We start from the raw sequence: 17,758 nt of genomic DNA, 5'->3' as shown, positions 1-17,758 counted from the left end.
AGGTGTTGGGGTGGATAGTAGGAAGACAGAAAAGGAGTAGTAGTTTGATGTAAGGCAGGGCCTTAGCATAAAGAGAAGGAGGGCTGGGGAAGATGGACAGCAAGGGGAAGCGTTGATGTAGAGTGGCATTGTTATGGAGGAGTTATAATTGACAGGGCAGGTAAACACTGGAGAAGGTTTCATTGACTGAGAGGAGGAGTCAGTTGAAGTTGCGTTGGAATGAGGTATGGAGTGTGTGTAAGTGTAAGGATGGTGGTGTTTGTTGGTAATCCTACCAGGATTTGTGATCTGAGAGCAACAGTTGAGCTGTTGGAATCCAGTTTCTGGACTGCGCAGAATATGCAGAGGTGTTCACTGTCAGTGATTAGGGATGGTAGTTTGATGAGATGGTAGGGGACCCATGTGGGAGAATGCAAACTGATGTGGAAAGCATGGCGCTCAAGGATTTGGAGGGAGTGGTAGAACTTGAGTGCAGTAGACATCAGCCAACTATGGCGTAGGAGAGGATACAGCGGATCAACGTTCCGTATGTGTGGAGTACAGTAGGAGGGTCAAAATATCCATGTTTGGCCAGTTAGTAGTTTTGGAAGTTTCAGTCTATTATGGACTTTCTGGTTGATGGTTAGTAGGTGAGGTTTCCCTGTTATTTGCAGTGGAGTCTTAGTCCAATGGGGGAGTCATTTCTCCGAATTTTCACGCAGCAAGATAATGGAGAAATTTTTATCCAAGGTGTCAGTCGCAGAAAAGTTGTTAACTGTGTCGCGAAGCACGAGGGGATACCCAAAAGCACAGCACTCCGTCTTCAGGCCACAAGTGGCCCATCGGGACCATCCGACAGAAATCGAACTAATTTTTTGGTAAGCAGAGCTTTTGTAGTACGCGTTTTGGTTCAAATGGTTCAAATGGCTCTGAGCACTATGCGACTTAACTTCTGAGGTCATCAGTCGCCTAGAACTTAGAACTAATTAAACCTAACTAACCTAAGGACATCACACACATCCATGCCCGAGGCAGGATTCGAACCTACGACCGTAGCAGCAGCGCGGTTCCGGACTGAAGCGCCTAGAACCGCACGGCCACACCGGCCGGCTTACGCGTTTTGCCACGAGCGCATAGAACGAAGCTCCCACAGTCAGTAAGCTGAGTGCCGTTGCCGAAGGAGATGAGGACTGGTTTCGGCAAAGTTTATAGCGACGTCTATTTCGTATGATTTGTGTCACTTTCGTTTTTGCAATAGCTGATTTTTGTGAGCGGCGTGCGGCGATGAAATTTTGCTCTTCGCTCGGAAAAATGGAACAGAAACTCTTGCAAACGTTAAAAACGGCATACAAGGACAATGCTATGGGGAGAACTCAAGCGTTTGAGTGGTTATCCGGTTTCAGAAATATTGAAATGTCAATTGATGACAAACCTTGTTATTCCCGGCGGGGTCAGGGATTTTCTCTGCCTCGTGATGGCTGGGTGTCGTGTGCTGTCCTTAGGTTAGTTAGGTTTAAGTAGTTCTAAGTTCTAGGGGACTTATGACCACAGCAGTTGAGTCCCATAGTGCTCAGAGCCATTTGAACCATTTTTGAACAAACCTTGTTCTGGTCGTCCTTCCATGGCCCGAACACATGAAAACGTTGAAAACATTCGTGCAATCACCCAACGAAGATGAGCGACGGACTATTGAAGAAATTGTGGAGCTGTCGGGGGTGACCTGGAGTTCATTGCAGCGAATTGTAGCAGAAGATTTGAGAATGAAAAGGATGGCTACTAAATTTGTGCCACGACTGCTCACTGCTGAGCAAAAACATGGTAGCGTGGAAGCATGCTGTGCACTGAAAGAAGAGTCCCGAATTGACCCCAAAGATTTTTCAAAAATTGTCACAGATGACGAATTTGTTACTATGCTTACGATCCTGAATCAAAGCCACAGCCAAGTCGCCTTGCCCCAAGAAAGCTCGTCAGGTGAAATCGAACATAAAGACAATGCTCGTTTGTTTTTTAGATGTGAAAGCAGTTGTCCATTCAAGTCTGTTCCGTAGCGTCGGTTACCCAGGCTGAAGCTTACTGGCAGATTAAAACTCGGTCCGGCACACAGTTTCAATCTGCCAGGAAGTTTCATATCAGCGCACACTACGCTGCAGAGTGCAAATTCCAGTCCGCCGCTCGTGGTCTCGCGGTAGCGTTCTCGCTTCCCGAGCACGGGGTCCCGGGTTCGATTCCCGGCGGGGTCAGGGATTTTCACCTGCCTCGAGATGACTGGGTGTTTGTGTTGTCCTCATCATTTCATCATCATCCAGGAAAGTGGCGAAATTGGACTGAGCAAAGATTGGGTAATTGTACGGGCGCTGATAACCACGCAGTTGAGCGCCCCACAAACCAAACATCATCATCATCATCATGCAAATTCCATTCTGGAAACATCCCCCAGGTTGTGGCTAAGCCATGTCTCCGCAGTATCCTTTCTTGCAGGCGTGCTAGTTCTCCAAGGTATGCACGAGAGCTTCTGCGAAGTATGGACGGCAGGAGACGAGGTACTGGCGGAATTAAAGCTGTGGGGTCGTGCTTGGGTAGCTCACTTGCCCACGAAAGGCAAAGATCCCGAGTTCGGGTCTCGGTCCGGCAAACAGTTTTAATGTGCCAGGAAGTTTCATATCAGCGCAAACTCCGCTGCAGAGTGAAAATTCCATTTCAGGTACCCAGGCTTCTTACTTGAAGGATTTGAAAAGATTGCGCAACAGTGTGCGGTGGAAGCGGCATGATTTGTGGTAGTCAGGTGACTGGCTTTTCCGTCATGACAATGTCCCTGCGTGTACAGCCCTGCAGGGGTCCTACTATTTCTGGTCAAGAACTGTACGACATTTCTTGACCAGAAATAGTATGACCCCAACTCCTCCCCCCTCCCAATATTCAATATTCATCAGACCTTGCCAGGTGCGACATTTTTTTGTTTCCTAGAATATAAAGAGAAGTGATGATGATGATGTTTGGTTTGTGGGGCGCTCAACTGCGTGGTTATCAGCGCCCGTACAATTATCCAATCTTTGCTCAGTCCAATTTCGCCACTTTCCTGGATGATGATGAAATGATGAGGACAACACAAACACCCAGTCATCTCGAGGCAGGTGAAAATCCCTGACCCCGCCGGGAATCGAACCCGGGACCCCGTGCTCGGGAAGCGAGAACGCTACCGCGAGACCACGAGCGGCGGACAATATAAAGAGAATTCCTAGAATGTAATGGAGAGCGTTTTGCTGAAGTTGCTGAGGTGAAGAAAATAATGACAAGAGACGCTGTAAAGCAGCACAAAAGGCAAATTTAAATGATGTTTAGAAAAATGGAATAAAAGATTAGAGAAGTGAATAAGAGCAAGTGGAGAATATTTCGAAGGTGATTAAAGGTTTGTGCTAAAAATCTGAATAATAAATTAAAAAGTAAGTTCGGTTTGTTTTGGATACACCCTCGTGTGCGTGCTAGAGGAGGGCAAGTACCTGTCCAGCGGCGGTGTGGCAGGCAGCGAGGAAGGCTCGTAGTGGCGCAGAGGCCTCGTAGCTGCGATGCGCCCACAGCCGGTGCGTCCCCGCCGTCAGTCCCAGCACACCAAGCCACGTCAGCAGGCCTCCTGCAACACAACGGCATTCAACTAGGTAAGGGGTCGGCAGGCAGCACGGGCAAGGTTTAGCTAGTGTGTTCTCTGTGATAAGGCTGTCATATAGAAGAGCATAAGGAGTACAACAAAGAGTCCAAAAATGCACTACCCCACCACCTCTGCCTTGAGGTAATTAAACTGTATCGGTATGCACACTGAAGCGTCAAAAAAACTGCTATAAGAATGCGTATTCAAATATAGAAATACGTGAAGAGGCAGAATACAGCGTTACGAACGGCAGTGCCTGAATGAGACAAGTGTCCGGCGCAGTTCTCAGATCGGTCACTACTGCTACAATGGCAGGTTATCAAGATTTAAGTGAGTCTGAACACGGTGTTATAGTCGGCGCACGAACGATGGGACACAGCATCTCCGAGGAGCGATGAAAACGGGATTTTCCTGTACGACCATTTCGCGAGTGTACCGTGAATATCAGGAATCCGGTAAAACATCAGATCTCCGCAAAATGCTGCACATTTCATTGCTGGTCCATCAACAAGTGTCAGCGTGCGAACCATTCAACGAAACATCACCGGTATGGGCTTTCGGAGCCGAAGTCCCACTCATTATCCTTCATGACTGCGCGACACAAAGCTTTACCCCTCTCCTAGGCCCATCGACACCGACAATGGAGGTCGTGCGGTAGCGTTCTCGCTTCCCGCGCCCGGGTTCCCGGGTTCGATTCCCGGCGGGGTCAGGGATTTTCTCTGCCTCGTGATGACTGGGTGTTGTGTGATGTCCTTAGGTTAGTTAGGTTTAAGTAATTCTAAGTTCTAGGGGACTGATGACCATAGGTGCTAAGTCCCATAGTGCTCAGAGCCATTTGCACCATTTTTTGAAACGGCAATGGACTGTTGATGACTGGAAACATGTTGCCTAGTCCGACGAGTCTCGTTTCAAATTGTGTCGAGAAGATGGACGTGTACGGGTATGGAGACAACCTCATGAATCCATGGACCCTGCATGTCAGCAAGGGACTGTTGAAGCTGGTGGAGACCGTAGTGGTGTGGGTCGTGTGCAGTTGGAGTGATATGGGACCCCTGATATGTCTAAATACGACTCTGACAAGTGACATATACGTAACCATCCTGTCTGATCACCTGCATCCATGTCCAGAATTGCTACAGAATGGATCCAGTAGCACCCTTCTGAGTTTAAACACTTCCGCTGGCCACCAAACTCCTCAGACATGAACATTATTGAGCATATCTGGGATGCCTTGCAACGTCGTGTTCAGAAGAGATCTCCACCCGCTCGTACTCTTACGGATTTATGGACAACCCTGCAAGATTCACTGTCAGTTCCCTCCAGCACTACTTCAGGCATCAGGTGAGTCCATGCCTCGTCGTGTTGCAGCACTTCTGCGTGCTCGCGGGGGCGCTACGCGATATTAGGTAGATGTTTCTGTTTCTTTGGCTCTTCAGAGCAGATACCCTATGAAGACTGTAAACTATCATTTGTTATGCAAGGATTTATTTATTAACACTATACAAATGTAATGAAAGTAGTCAAAGTTACCATAAGACCCATAGTTCATTATAGATCCATACACAAAACAAGTGCAGTAGTTGCAGTGAAGTATCACACAAACGCGTTTAATAACATCTTATTCACTGACAAATTATCACAAGAACATGAAACAGTTACAAGTAATCTAGGTTGGTTCAGATTCAAGACTACATTATTAGCAATCTGACGACAGTGATTGTCAAAATTTCAGTTCGTAGAATTATGCATGCCACAAGGGAGTATTCCTCCAACTCATTGACACTAACGTTTACTGAGTACATTTATATATGCCGCAGCCGACTGCAGATCTTACCAGTTTTTTTTTTTTTTTTTTTTTTTTTTTTTTTTTTTTTTTTTTTTTTTTATAACAGCATCGTTGTGTTGTCCGCCAGTGATCCTGTCAGCTGCCACTGCGTCGGACGATGCCTGTGAATCCTCAAAAGCTACCTAACGCAAACCTTACATCGAGCTACTAGTGGAGCTGCGAGGTGAAATGACTACCTCTCACACCTAATTCTGCGAGTAGAATTCGAAGTGATTCTCTCACTAGCAGCAGACGAAGTGACCTTAATTCTTCCTGTCTTCCCTCGTAACATTCGCTCCTTGTTCGAGAGCCAGTCCTAGCCTCTAATGAGCAGTCATCCATTGACAAATGTCAGTTCTCCTGGAACATCCTCCCACTTCCAAAACTACTACGTCAGGCAAGGCTGACCAATCAAATTCCCACATTTTCGCGCCCACAGGCCTGCGGCTAAATAAAGGAATGTGCTTTGACTCTGTCCTATTGGTGCTTCAAAGTAGCGCATTAGCATACCGTTTCCCACGACCCTCCTAAGATTCCTATCTGCTAAAGGTATTTTCGGGACGAGAAACTCGCAGTCACACACTCATAGAATCCTCACACCTCGCCTGCCATGTTCTGCTGAGAGCATAGAACCATAAATACCTGTAACTTTGACAGAGCCTCCGTAGTATCCTCCAGTATATTGTTCCCCTATCGGCAGATTGGTACCATCTTCGCTGCGTTCTCTGCCCAAGGCTCACTGTTGCCCGCCTTCTGGGACCTCTACTATACTTTACGACGCCCTCACTGCAGAAAAACGCTTTAGGAACGTAGAAGCGGCAGTCATCTCATGCAGGATTCCAACAATTCCTCTGGGGTCGTCCGGACGGATGCAGCGTTACCTGTTGTCTGCATTGTGTCGACTTACGATGGCTGTCCCTTCGTACAGTCAAATGGTTCAAATGGCTCTGAGCACTATGGGACTCAACAGCTGAGGTAATCAGTCCCCTAGAACTTAGAACTACTTAAACCTAACTAACCTAAGGACATCACACACATTCATGACCGAGGCAGGATTCGAATCTGCGACCGTAGCAGTGGCGCGGTTCCGGACTGAAGCGCCTAGAACCGCTCGGTCACCGCGGCCGGCTTTATACTATCCATTTTACACCCAACAGCCTTTGGTGAACACTGTCCTAGGTGGCGTTGGTGAGACCTTTTACAACCTGCATTAAGTTAATGGTATCCTTCGGCACGCTTTGATCTGCTGTCTGTCTGTGAAATTGTCAGCCCAGCCAAGCGTAAGTCTCAAGAAATAAAACGCCTACACGTACGTCATGTATTGACAGTCACTATCAGATAAGCTTTAATAAAATAAAGGTACCGATAACACAAAAGTCGGCGAAACTTTTGAAGTGGATTACGCAGCCACTTACAGCGGAACCTATAGTTTGATGTGGGCTCTGAACCATGGTGCAACTTGGACAAATAACGGCACAATTATGTCAAGACAGTAACATTTGCTAGTGCTTTGACAAGTCAGATATAAAAGTAAGAAAAAATGTATGTCTCGTAAAAAGCTCACCTGCCTTCACGATAGAGTCTGTTTTGAGGGATATACACTTTTTCATCCAATCAGAAAAATAGGTTCTGTCAAACTCTGCAAAATACTCGTTGACTGCAACTATCACTTTGTCATATGATGAAAATTCTTCCCACTAAGCCAAAGTTTCCAGTTAGGGAACAGAAAGCAGTAACTGGGGCTAATCTGGGTGAATACGGTGGATGAGGAACCAATTCAAAGCCCAGTTCATGCAATTTCGCCAGAGATATCGCTGACGTGTGGGATAGTGAACTATCCTGGTGAAGAGCACTTTTTTGGGTGCCAAGCTTGGATTTTATTCAGCCAACGCAAGTTTCAAACGACCCAATAATGAAGCATAATAGGGTCCAGTTATGCATCTTCCTTTTCCAAGTAATAGTATGAGGGGTTATTGTTGTAGTCTTCAGTTTGAATGCTGGTTTGATGCAGCTCTCCATGCTTCCCCATCTTGTGCGAGCTTCTTCATATCCAAATAATTGCTGTAACCTACATCTTTCTGAATCTGCTTACTGTGTTCACCTATTGGTATCCCTCTACGATTTTAACCTGCCCCCCACCCCACACCCCCCACAGGTCCCTCCATTATAAAACTGGTGATCCCTTGATGTCTCAGAATGCGTCTTATCAACAGATCTGTTGTTTTGGTCAAGTTGTGCCACGAATTTCTTGTCTCCCTATTCAGTACTCCTGATTAGTTGCGTGATCTAGCCATCTAATCTTAAACATTCTTCTGTAGCACGACATTTCGAAAGCTTCTATTCTCTTTTTGCCTAAACTGTTTATTGTCCATGTTTCATATCCATACATGACTACAATCCAGACAAATACTTTCAGAAAAGACTTCCTAACACTTAAATCCATATTCGATGTCAATAAATTTCTCTTCTTCAGCAATTCTTTTCTTGCCATTGCCAGTCTACATTTTATATCCCCTCTACTTTGGTCATCCTCATTTATTTTGCAGCTCAAACAGCAAACGTCGTTTACTACTTTAAGTGTCTCGTTTCCTAAACTAATTCCCGTAGCATCACCTGATTTAATTCCAGTACATTCCATTATCATTGTTTTGCTTTTGTTTATGTTCATCTTATATCTTCTTTTCAAGACTATATCACCTGATTTAATTCCACTACATCCCATTATCATTGTTTTGCTTTTGCTTATGTTCATCTTAAATCTTCTTTTCAAGACTATGTCCATTCCATTCAAATGCTCTTCCAAGTACTTACTGTCTCTGACAGAATTACAATACCATCAGCAAATTTCAAAGTTTTTATTTTATTTTCCCTGAACTTTAATTCCTAATCCAAATTTTTCATTGGTTTCCTTAACTGCTTGGTTTATTAAATTGATAGTTCGATAATTTTCACATCAGCTAGCAACTGCTTTCTTTGGAATAGAAATTATTACATTCATCTTCAAGTCTGAGGGTACTTCGCGTGTCACATACATCTTGCACACCAGAAGCAAGAGTTTTGTCGTAGCTGGCTCTGCCAAGACTATCAGTTTTCCTGACGGAATATCGCCCACTACCGGGGCCTTGTTTGACTTATGTCCTTTAGAGCTCTGTCAAATTCTTCTCGCAATATCATACGTGCCATCTCATCTTTATCTTCATCCACTTCCCTTATTATAATAACGACTTCATGTTTATCTCACTTGTATAGACCATCTATACACTCTTTCCATGTTCAGCTTCCTTTCTTTGCTTAGGATTGGTTTTACATCTGAGCTCTTGATGTTCATACAGCTCTTTCTCTTTTCCCCAAAGACCTCTTTAATTTTTCTATTGGCGGTATCTATCTTTCTCCTAATCAAACATGTTTCTAAGTCCATACGAGGGGGTACCAAAAAGAATCTGGAATACCATTGCCGTGTGCGAACCCTATGTAGTAAGCACTCCTACTGCTAGGCGCGTATGGCGCAGCTCATTGCGAGTTCAGTGCCACCTGTGTTGTCGGCCTGGCTTGTTCTGTTCATCTGGAGTGATTGTTTTTGCTAGCCTGTTTTGTTCTTGTTCCGTATTTTATGACGGCAAGTTGAAGTGAACAACGTGCAGCTGTGAAATTTTGTTTTCTACTTGGTAAAAATGATGATGAAACTGTTTTAATGTTGAAAACAGCTTACCAAGACGACAATACGGGAAAAACTCAAGTCTGCGAGTGGCTTGCTCAGTTAAAAAATGGCGACATGTCGACTGATGACGAACCTCTTTCTGGACGTCCATCAACTGCCCGAACCGACGAAAATATTGAAAAAAATTCGAAAGCTTGTGCTCACAGACAGTCGACAGACAATTGATCAACTGTCACAGATTAATGGATTATCTTGGAACTCGGTTCAGCGAATTTTAACGAAACATTTGGGAATGAAAACGGTTGCAGCCAGTTTGTTCCTCGGATTCTGATTGTCAATCAAAACGAACATCGAGCTGAAACATGTCGTGCTTTGAAACAACAGCTTGAAATTGTTCCAGATTTTCTGTCAAAGGTCATTACTGGGGATGTGTCATGGTGCTATGGTTAAAACCCAGGAACAAAGCAACAGTCAAGCCTAGCCAATTGAAGACGTCATCGTCAACCCACCTAAAAATATGTCGTCAAGTCAAATCAGACATGAAAACAATGCTAATTTGGTATTTTTGAATCCAAGGGTGTAGTTCAATCAGAATTTGTTCTCACAGGTCAGATTGTCAATCAAACCTTTTACTTGGAAGTTTTAAGAATATTGCGCAACAGTGTTCATCAAAAAAGACCCGATTTGTGGCAGACAGGAGACTGGTTCTTCCACCATGACAATGCACCTTCACACACAGCTATCTCTGTTAGATAGTTGGCATGGTTTCACTGCTCCACGCACCTCACTCGCCTGACCTGGCTCCGTGCAACTTTTTCTTATTTCCATACATGAATAGGAGCATGAAAAGAAAAAAAGTGAAATGATCGTACGGCATTGTTGCCCGGGAGGCCCCATTTGGGGGAGTTCGGCCGCTGTATTGCTAGTTCTCTTTAGTTGGCGCCACATCGGCGACTTGCGAGTCAATGATGATGGACACACAACACCCAGTCCCCTGCCGGGAAGTGAACCCGGACAGTCTGCGTGGTAGGCAGTAACGCTACCGCTACGCTGCGGAGGTGGACGGCATGAAAGGAAACCGATTTGACAATATTGAAGAAGTGAAGAAAAAAACAAGGGAGAAGTTGTCAGCCATTTCTAAAGTTCCAGAATGACTTTTTCACTCTGCAGCAGAGTGTGCGTTGATATGAAACTTCCTGGCAGATTAAAACTGTCTGCCGGAGCGAGACTCGAACTTGGGTCCGGTACACAGTTTTAATGTCAGGAAGTTTCATTTCTAAGGATGACTACAAAAAATGTTTTGAACGGTGGAAACATCGGTGGGACAAATTTATTAGTTGTAATGGTATTTTGAAGGGGATAAGGCTTTTTTGCAAATAATTTGAAAATATATAGCTTTTAAAAAATAATTCTGATATTTTTTGGGTACCCCTTCGTACATTTGTCTTCTAGCCATTTCTACTTGACTATTTTACACTTCCTGTCAATCCGATTTTTTTAAATTTTTGTATTCCCTTTCACATGCTTCATTTTCTGCATTTTCATATTTTCTTCTGTCATCTATTAAATTCATATCTCTTGTTTTATCTAAGGACTTCTACTAGGCCTTGTCTTTTTACCTATTTGATCCTCTGCTGCCTTGACTATTTCATCTCTTAAAGCTACCCATTCTTCTTCTACTGTACTTCTTTCCCCTGTTCTTGTTAGTCGTTCCCTAATGCTCTCTCTGAAACTGTCTACAAATTCTAGTTCTTGCCGTTTATCCAGATCCCATCTCCTTAAAGTTCTACCTTTTTATCGTTTCTTCAGTTTTAATCTATAGTTCATAACCAATAAATTGTGGTCAGAATCCACATCTGCCCCGGAAATGTCTTACAATTTAAAACCTGGTTTCTAAGTCTCTGTCTTACCATTATATAATCAATGTGAAACCTTCCAATTTCGCCAGGTCTCTTCCAGGTATACAGCCTTCTTTCATGATTCTTAAATCAAGTGTTAGCGACGATTAAATTATGCTCTCTGCAAAATTCTACTAGATGGCTACCTCTTTCATTCCTTTCCCCCAATCCCTATTCACTTGCTATCTTTCCTTCTCTTCCTTTTCCTACTATTGAATTCCAGTCCCCCATCGCTATTAAATTTTCGTCTTCCTTAACTATCTGAATAATTTCTTTTATCTCTTCATATATTTCTTCAATCTCTTCGTCAACTGCGGAACTAGCTGGCATATAAACTTATACTATTGTGGTGGATGTGGGATTTCTGTTTAAGAAGTATTCCTTGGGAATCGAAAAAACAGTGGCCATCACCTTACCAGCTAACAAAACGGTCTTTCCCTTCTCCAGTGCACTTTCACCGGCCTTTGTCCATTGTTTTGACTGCCGCTTTGACCCTGATATGTAATGCCGGATCCAGCTTTCATCAACAGTCCCAAATCGGAGCCAAAGTCTTGCAGAGAGCGATTAAACTTCGTCAGACATTGTGCTGAAATGTGTTGGATAGGCTTTTAGTCATCTATGAGCAATCGTGGCACCCATCTCGCATACAGCTTCTTCATAGCCAATACTCCGTGCAGCATATTACGCACACGCTCAGTTAAGATGCCTGCATTATCAAAAATCTCACGAATTTTTATTCGGCGGTCTTGCATTACCATATCAGGGGTTTTGTCAACGGTTTTCTTTGTGGTGACCTTAACTAGACAGCCGGAGCGCACTTCGTCTGCAGTGCTTGTCTGACCACTTTAAATTCATTAATTCAAAAGTAAATGGTCTTAATGCAGAGTCTGGGTGAACTTCATCTAATTTTGTTTTGAATTGTGCGGCCGTCCAACTCTTCAAATAAAATATTTAATCACATTACGAAACTCCGCTTTCTCCATTTTCAGTCGCAGTCGACACACTGACCACTTCAGACGGCTGTCAACGAAGACCTGTACGCAGTTCATTGTTGTAAATCTTTCTCCGATCTTTGGAATGATCAAGCTTGCCAACCAAGAAGGTGCAACAAAAACTTTCCATTGTTTCATAGAAATTACCAGACTTATCAAACCACCCTCGAAGAAGCACAGCGTAAAGTTTATTTGTGCGTTTATCAATTTCAATCCATAATATGATCAGAAATATTTCAAAATATGCGCCACTGCTGTGAGACTGTAAATGGTGGCGCCATGTGTTGGTAGTGTAAGGAACTGTCTGCGTAAATATTGTCAATTTTGTCTCAGGACTTTAGTATTTTCGGATAATATTTTTTGAGTCTCAATTATTTCAAAAGTTAAAATGTACAGAAAAGCACAATGGGTGTTAAAAGCAAACAAAGTATGTAAGACATTTATTGTTATTGTATGAGAAATTGCACTAATTAGACAGAGACTTTCTTTATCGTAACAACTTTGAGAACAGTCTGTGGCAGTTGTTTCGTGGTGGTAATGATGTGCGCTATATGTACAACTGTGAGCATTCTGTGATACAATCAAATGATCGAATGGCATTGTTGGCTGGGAGGTCCCATTCGGGTTGGGCCACCAAATTTTGATCAATGAAATACATGTAGAAGAAATATTTATAACGTGGCCATATGCTGAAATGCTATAACAAGAAATGGGCGAGTAAGTAATAATTGAACTAACATTGCAGTTAAAGAAACGAGCAAAGACATGGAAATTATTTGCGTGCCACTGAATCGCAACGTCATAACAACAATCTAGATAAGTGGTATTTACTTGCAAAGAGCAGCTTCCTAGAAACAGTTTATACTCACACACTGAAAGTAAAGAATTAAAGACGGTTTAACCAACTGACTTCTAACTATTTTCACAGTCCTCCATTACAAAAAAATTGGCACTCGAAAATAAAGTTTATTAGGAGCGTACTGTTTCCGTCATTGCAGTAAATTATTCGGTTTAGTAACTGCATTATGTCATCTGTATGACTAGTCATATTGATTACTCCACGAATAGTGTATTTTAATGTGCTTGGGTAAAGGTGTGAATTATTATTATACTGTTATATTATTATACTGTATTATAGTATATATTATACTTTTATATTATTATACTGTTACTAGATTGTTATGTGAGCCAGCAGTGCAACATAACACGTGATCGATGTCGACCTTCCATTTGTCGAAGTTGTTTCATTTCATGTTAATTACAAACTGTCAGTACAGGTACACAAAAGTGCGATAATATTACTGCGCATACTGCAATTTCGTTACAGCACAACATTGTGCGGTCTGGTGTATTCATGGTCTTAACTGTCGATAAATTAACATCTTTTGTAATAAATGCCGACGGTCGCGTTGTAAACTTGAGATTTTCCGATGCACAAATCATTCTAGAGGTGAAAAGAAACGGCAAGTGACAACAAAAGCACTATGAATGACTGAGGATTGGACCTCGAATCACTAAATTTGTGGTTAGAATGCAGTGAATAGTGTCTTGAAAAGAGGCTGTAAAGTGAATATCTACGGAAGAAAAATGAGAATAAAGGAATGTAATGAAACTAAATCAGATGATGCTGACGGAATTTAAGTATTAACTGTAGTTCTCTTACTTGTCACTTCTTCTTCCGTGTGTTTTTGCTTTTAGGAAGCTTTAATTTTCAGGTACTAGTAATAGCGTTCCATAGATTTCGTGTTTGTTTTGAATACAGTCAGAGAGAGTCCCTTTAGTCAGCTGTAGTGCCAGTAGTGCTAGTGTTTGTTTTGAATACAGTCCAGAGACAGGTAGTGCTTATTTTCATTGTTTTCAACAAGAAGTGTCTAGTAACCACAGTTTAGTCAGCTATCAGCTGCCTTTAGTGAATTAGCAGTCTAGTTAAAAATTGATTAACTCTCTACAGTAAATTGTTGATTTCTTAGGATGGAGAGGAATGTGACTGCTGTATACGGACGCAGGAGGAGCAGGCCACTGTTCGCGAACAGCTGAACGTGTTGATGGCCGCGGTCAGCCGTCTTCAGGCTGCTGCCTCGGAGTGTAGCGGCAGTGGGGAGTCTGGTGCGTCGCATGGTATACCCCGGGTGTTACATGCTTCACCCACGGTCCCTGCTGTCGAGACATCTTCGCGGGTACCGGGCGCGGTTGGGCCACCCTCAACCAAATGGGAGTGGCGGGTTCAGCGGCGTTCGCGGTGCACGAGGCGGAGGGTCAATGTGGAGGCTGGCGCGTGGCATAGCCCGCTCTGCCTGTGAGTGGACATGTGGCGCTCGTTCGTCCGAGCAGGCACACGGGGGGAGGGGTTTATTAGTGACTGGGAGCTCCAACACTAGGCGGATGATGGAGCCCCTTAGGGAAATAGCGGAAAGGTCGGGGAAGAAGGCCAGTGTTCACTCTGTCTGCTTGCCGGGGGGTCTCATCCGAGATGTGGAGGAGGCTCTGCCGGCGGCGATAGAGAGCACTGGGTGCACCCGACTGCAAATTGTTGCTCATGTCGGCACCAATGACTCCTGCCGTCTGGGTTCAGAGGTCATCCTCAGTTCGTACAGGCGGCTGGCGGAGTTGGTGAAGGCGGAAAGTTTCGCTCGAGGGATGGAATCTGAGCTAACTATTTGTAGTATTGTTCCCAGAACCGATCGCGGTCCTCTGGTTTGGAGCCGAGTGGAAAGCTTAAACCAGAGGCTCAGACGATTCTGCGGAGATCTGGGGAGGGGGGGGGGGCAAATTTCTCGACCTCCGCTATCAGGTGGAGAAATGTAGGGTCCCCCGAATAGGTCAGGCGTGCACTACACGCAGGAAGCAGCTACAAGGGTAGCGGAGTACGTGTGGAGTGCACGTGTGGGTTTTTTAGGTTAGGGAATTCCCTTCTTAGGCCCGACAAGACACCTCCTGAGACTCGACAAGGTAGTAGCAGGCAAAACGCAACAGGGAATAACAATATTAATATGGTAATAGTAAACTGCAGGAGCGTCTATAGAAAGGCCCGAGAACTGCTCTCATTAATAAACGGTCACAATGCGCACATAGTACTAGGGACAGAAAGTTGGCTGAAACCAGTTGTAAACAGTAATGAAATTCTAAACTTAAATTGGAATGTATACCGCAGAGACAGTGAAGGGGGAGGCGTGTTTATAGCGATAAAAAGTGCGATAGTTTCAAAGGAAATTGACGGAGATCCAAAATGTGAAATAATTTGGGTGAAGGTCACGGTTAAAGCAGGCTCAAACATGGTAATTGGATGTCTCTATAGGCCCCCTGGCTCAGCAGCTTTTGTGGCAGAACACCTGAAGGAAAATTCGGAAAATATTTCGAGTAGATTTCCCGATCATGTTATAGTTCTGGGTGGAGATTTTAATTTGCCGGATATAGACTGGGAGACTCAAACGTTTATAACGGGTGACAGGGACTAAGAATCCAGTGAATTTTTTTTAAGTGCATTATCTGAAAACTACCTCGAGCAGTTAAACAGAGAACCGACTCGTGGCGATAACATATTAGACCTTCTGGTGACAAACAGACCCGAACTACTTGAAACAGTTAACGCAGAACAGGGAATCAGCGACCATAAAGCTGTTACTGCATCGATGATTTCAGCCATAAACAGAAATATTAAAAAAGGTAGGAAGATTTTTCTGCTTAGCAAAAGTGACAAAAAGCAGATTTCAGAATACTTGACGGCTCAACACAAAAGTTTTGTCTCAAGTACAGATAGTGTTGAGGATCAGTGGACAAAGTTAAAAAAAAATGGTTCAAATGGTTCTGAGCACTATGGGACTCAACTGCTGAGGTCATTAGTCCCCTAGAACTTAGAACTAGTTAAACCTAACTAACCTAAGGACATCACAAACAGCCATGCCCGAGGCAGGATTCGAACCTGCGACCGTAGCGGTCTTGCGGTTCCAGACTGCAGCGCCTTTAACCGCACGGCCACTTCGGCCGGCCAAAGTTCAGAACCATCGTACAATATGCATTAGATGAGTGTGTGCCAAGCAAGATCGTAAGAGATGGAAAAGAGCCACCGTAGTACAACAACTGAGTTAGAAAACTGCTGCGGAAGCAAAGGGAACTTCACAGCAAACATGAACATAGCCAAAGCCTTGCAGACAAACAAAAATTACGCAAAGCGAAATGTAGTGTGAGGAGGGCTATGAGAGAGGCGTTCAATGAATTCGAAAGTAAAGTACTATGTACTGACTTGGCAGAAAATCCTAAGAAATTTTGGTCTCATGTAAAAGGGTAGGTGGATCAAAACAAAATGTCCATACACTCAGTGACCAAAATGGTACTGGAACAGAGGATGACAGACTAAAGGCCGACATACTGAATGTCTTTTTCCAAAGCTGTTTCACAGAGGAAGACTGCACCGTAGTTCCTTCTCTAGATTGTCGCACAGTTGACAAAATGGTAGATATATAAATAGATGATAGAGGGACAGAAAAACAATTAAAACCGCTCAAAAGAGGAAAGGCCCCTGCACCTGATGGGATACCAGTTCGGGTTGATAGGAGAGATAGAGAAGATCCAACAGAGAGCAGCGCGCTTCGTTACAGGATCATTTAGTAATCGCGAAAACGTGACGGAGATGATAGATAAACTCCAGTGGAAGACTGCAGGAGAGACGCTCAGTAGCTCGGTACGGGCTTTTGTTGAAGTTCCGAGAACATACCTTCACCGAGGAGTCAAGTAGTATATTGCTCCCTCCTACGTATATCTCGCGAAGAGACCACGAGGATAAATTCAGAGAGATTAGAGGCCACACAGAGGCATACCGACAATCTTTCTTTCCACGAACAATACGAGACTGGAATAGAAGGGAGAACCGATAGAGGTACTCAAAGTACCCTCCACCACACACCGTCAGGTCAAAAGCAGAACACACAGATCCTCGCTGCCCTTCAGGCAACAGTCCAGCAGTCGCTCCCCTCTGCGACTTCCTCAGTAGTATCAAAACCCCATCATGGATAGACGACCAAACATCCAAGGCCTGACAATGTGCGTCTTTAACGCAGACGGCATTGTTAATCAAGAGGTCGAGTTCAGAGAACTCATGAAGGAGTTCTCCATCGACATATGCATGATGGGGGAAACCCACCTAAAACCGGGAATAAAAGCGACAGTCCCCAACTATGTTAGCTATCGCAAAGACAGGCCAACCCAGGGCGGAGGGGTGGCCATATACATAAAAAGAGGGATCCCCCACCACCAGGTATTCTTACCAGCTACCAACAAAATTGAAGCAGTGGCGGTGGAAGTAACCACTGCCACTGGACCCCTAACAATTGTTGCAGTCTACCGACCCCCACATGACCAGATAGATGAGGGAGACATAGCTGCTCTAGGGCAAATTGAAGGCAAACTCGTAATAGGGGGAGACTTCAATGCCAAACACCCTGACTGGAATTCTAGAGTAACATCCAGAGCAGGCGCCAAACTGCAACAACTAGCGCGCACCCACCACTTCGAAACATGGGGTCCAGTCGAGCCCACACATTTTCCGAAAAACGGAAGCAGGCCCGATGTGTCAGACATAGCTCTCACTAGGAGGATCGCAGGGTTTGTGACCGCAAGGACAATCAACAGAATGTCCTCCGACCACAACCCAGTGATTCTGGAGGTCGATGTGGGAGAATGGGTAGCACTCCCACGGTACCAGACGTCGTACAAACGTACAGACTGGGAGCGATACCAAGAAACTGTCGCCTCTGATATCGCTCGCGC

General features: G+C 44.3%; 1 protein-coding gene across 1 annotated transcript in view; it reads right to left on the bottom strand.

Moving 5' to 3' along the window:
• Positions 1 to 17,758, bottom strand: part of LOC126162711 (acyl-CoA Delta-9 desaturase) — a 127,855-nt gene that overhangs the window by 49,130 nt on the left and 60,967 nt on the right. The window contains exon 3 of the mRNA XM_049919369.1: positions 3,477 to 3,607. Coding sequence (XP_049775326.1) covers positions 3,477 to 3,607 — 131 coding nt within the window. The remainder of the gene's footprint in view (positions 1 to 3,476; positions 3,608 to 17,758) is intronic.

Source organism: Schistocerca cancellata, chromosome 2, assembly GCF_023864275.1.
Source record: "Schistocerca cancellata isolate TAMUIC-IGC-003103 chromosome 2, iqSchCanc2.1, whole genome shotgun sequence".
In the NCBI taxonomy this organism is placed as follows: Eukaryota; Metazoa; Arthropoda; class Insecta; order Orthoptera; family Acrididae; genus Schistocerca; species Schistocerca cancellata.
Note: the sequence above shows the minus strand (reverse complement) of the source record. Positions and strands in the feature narration are given on the sequence as shown.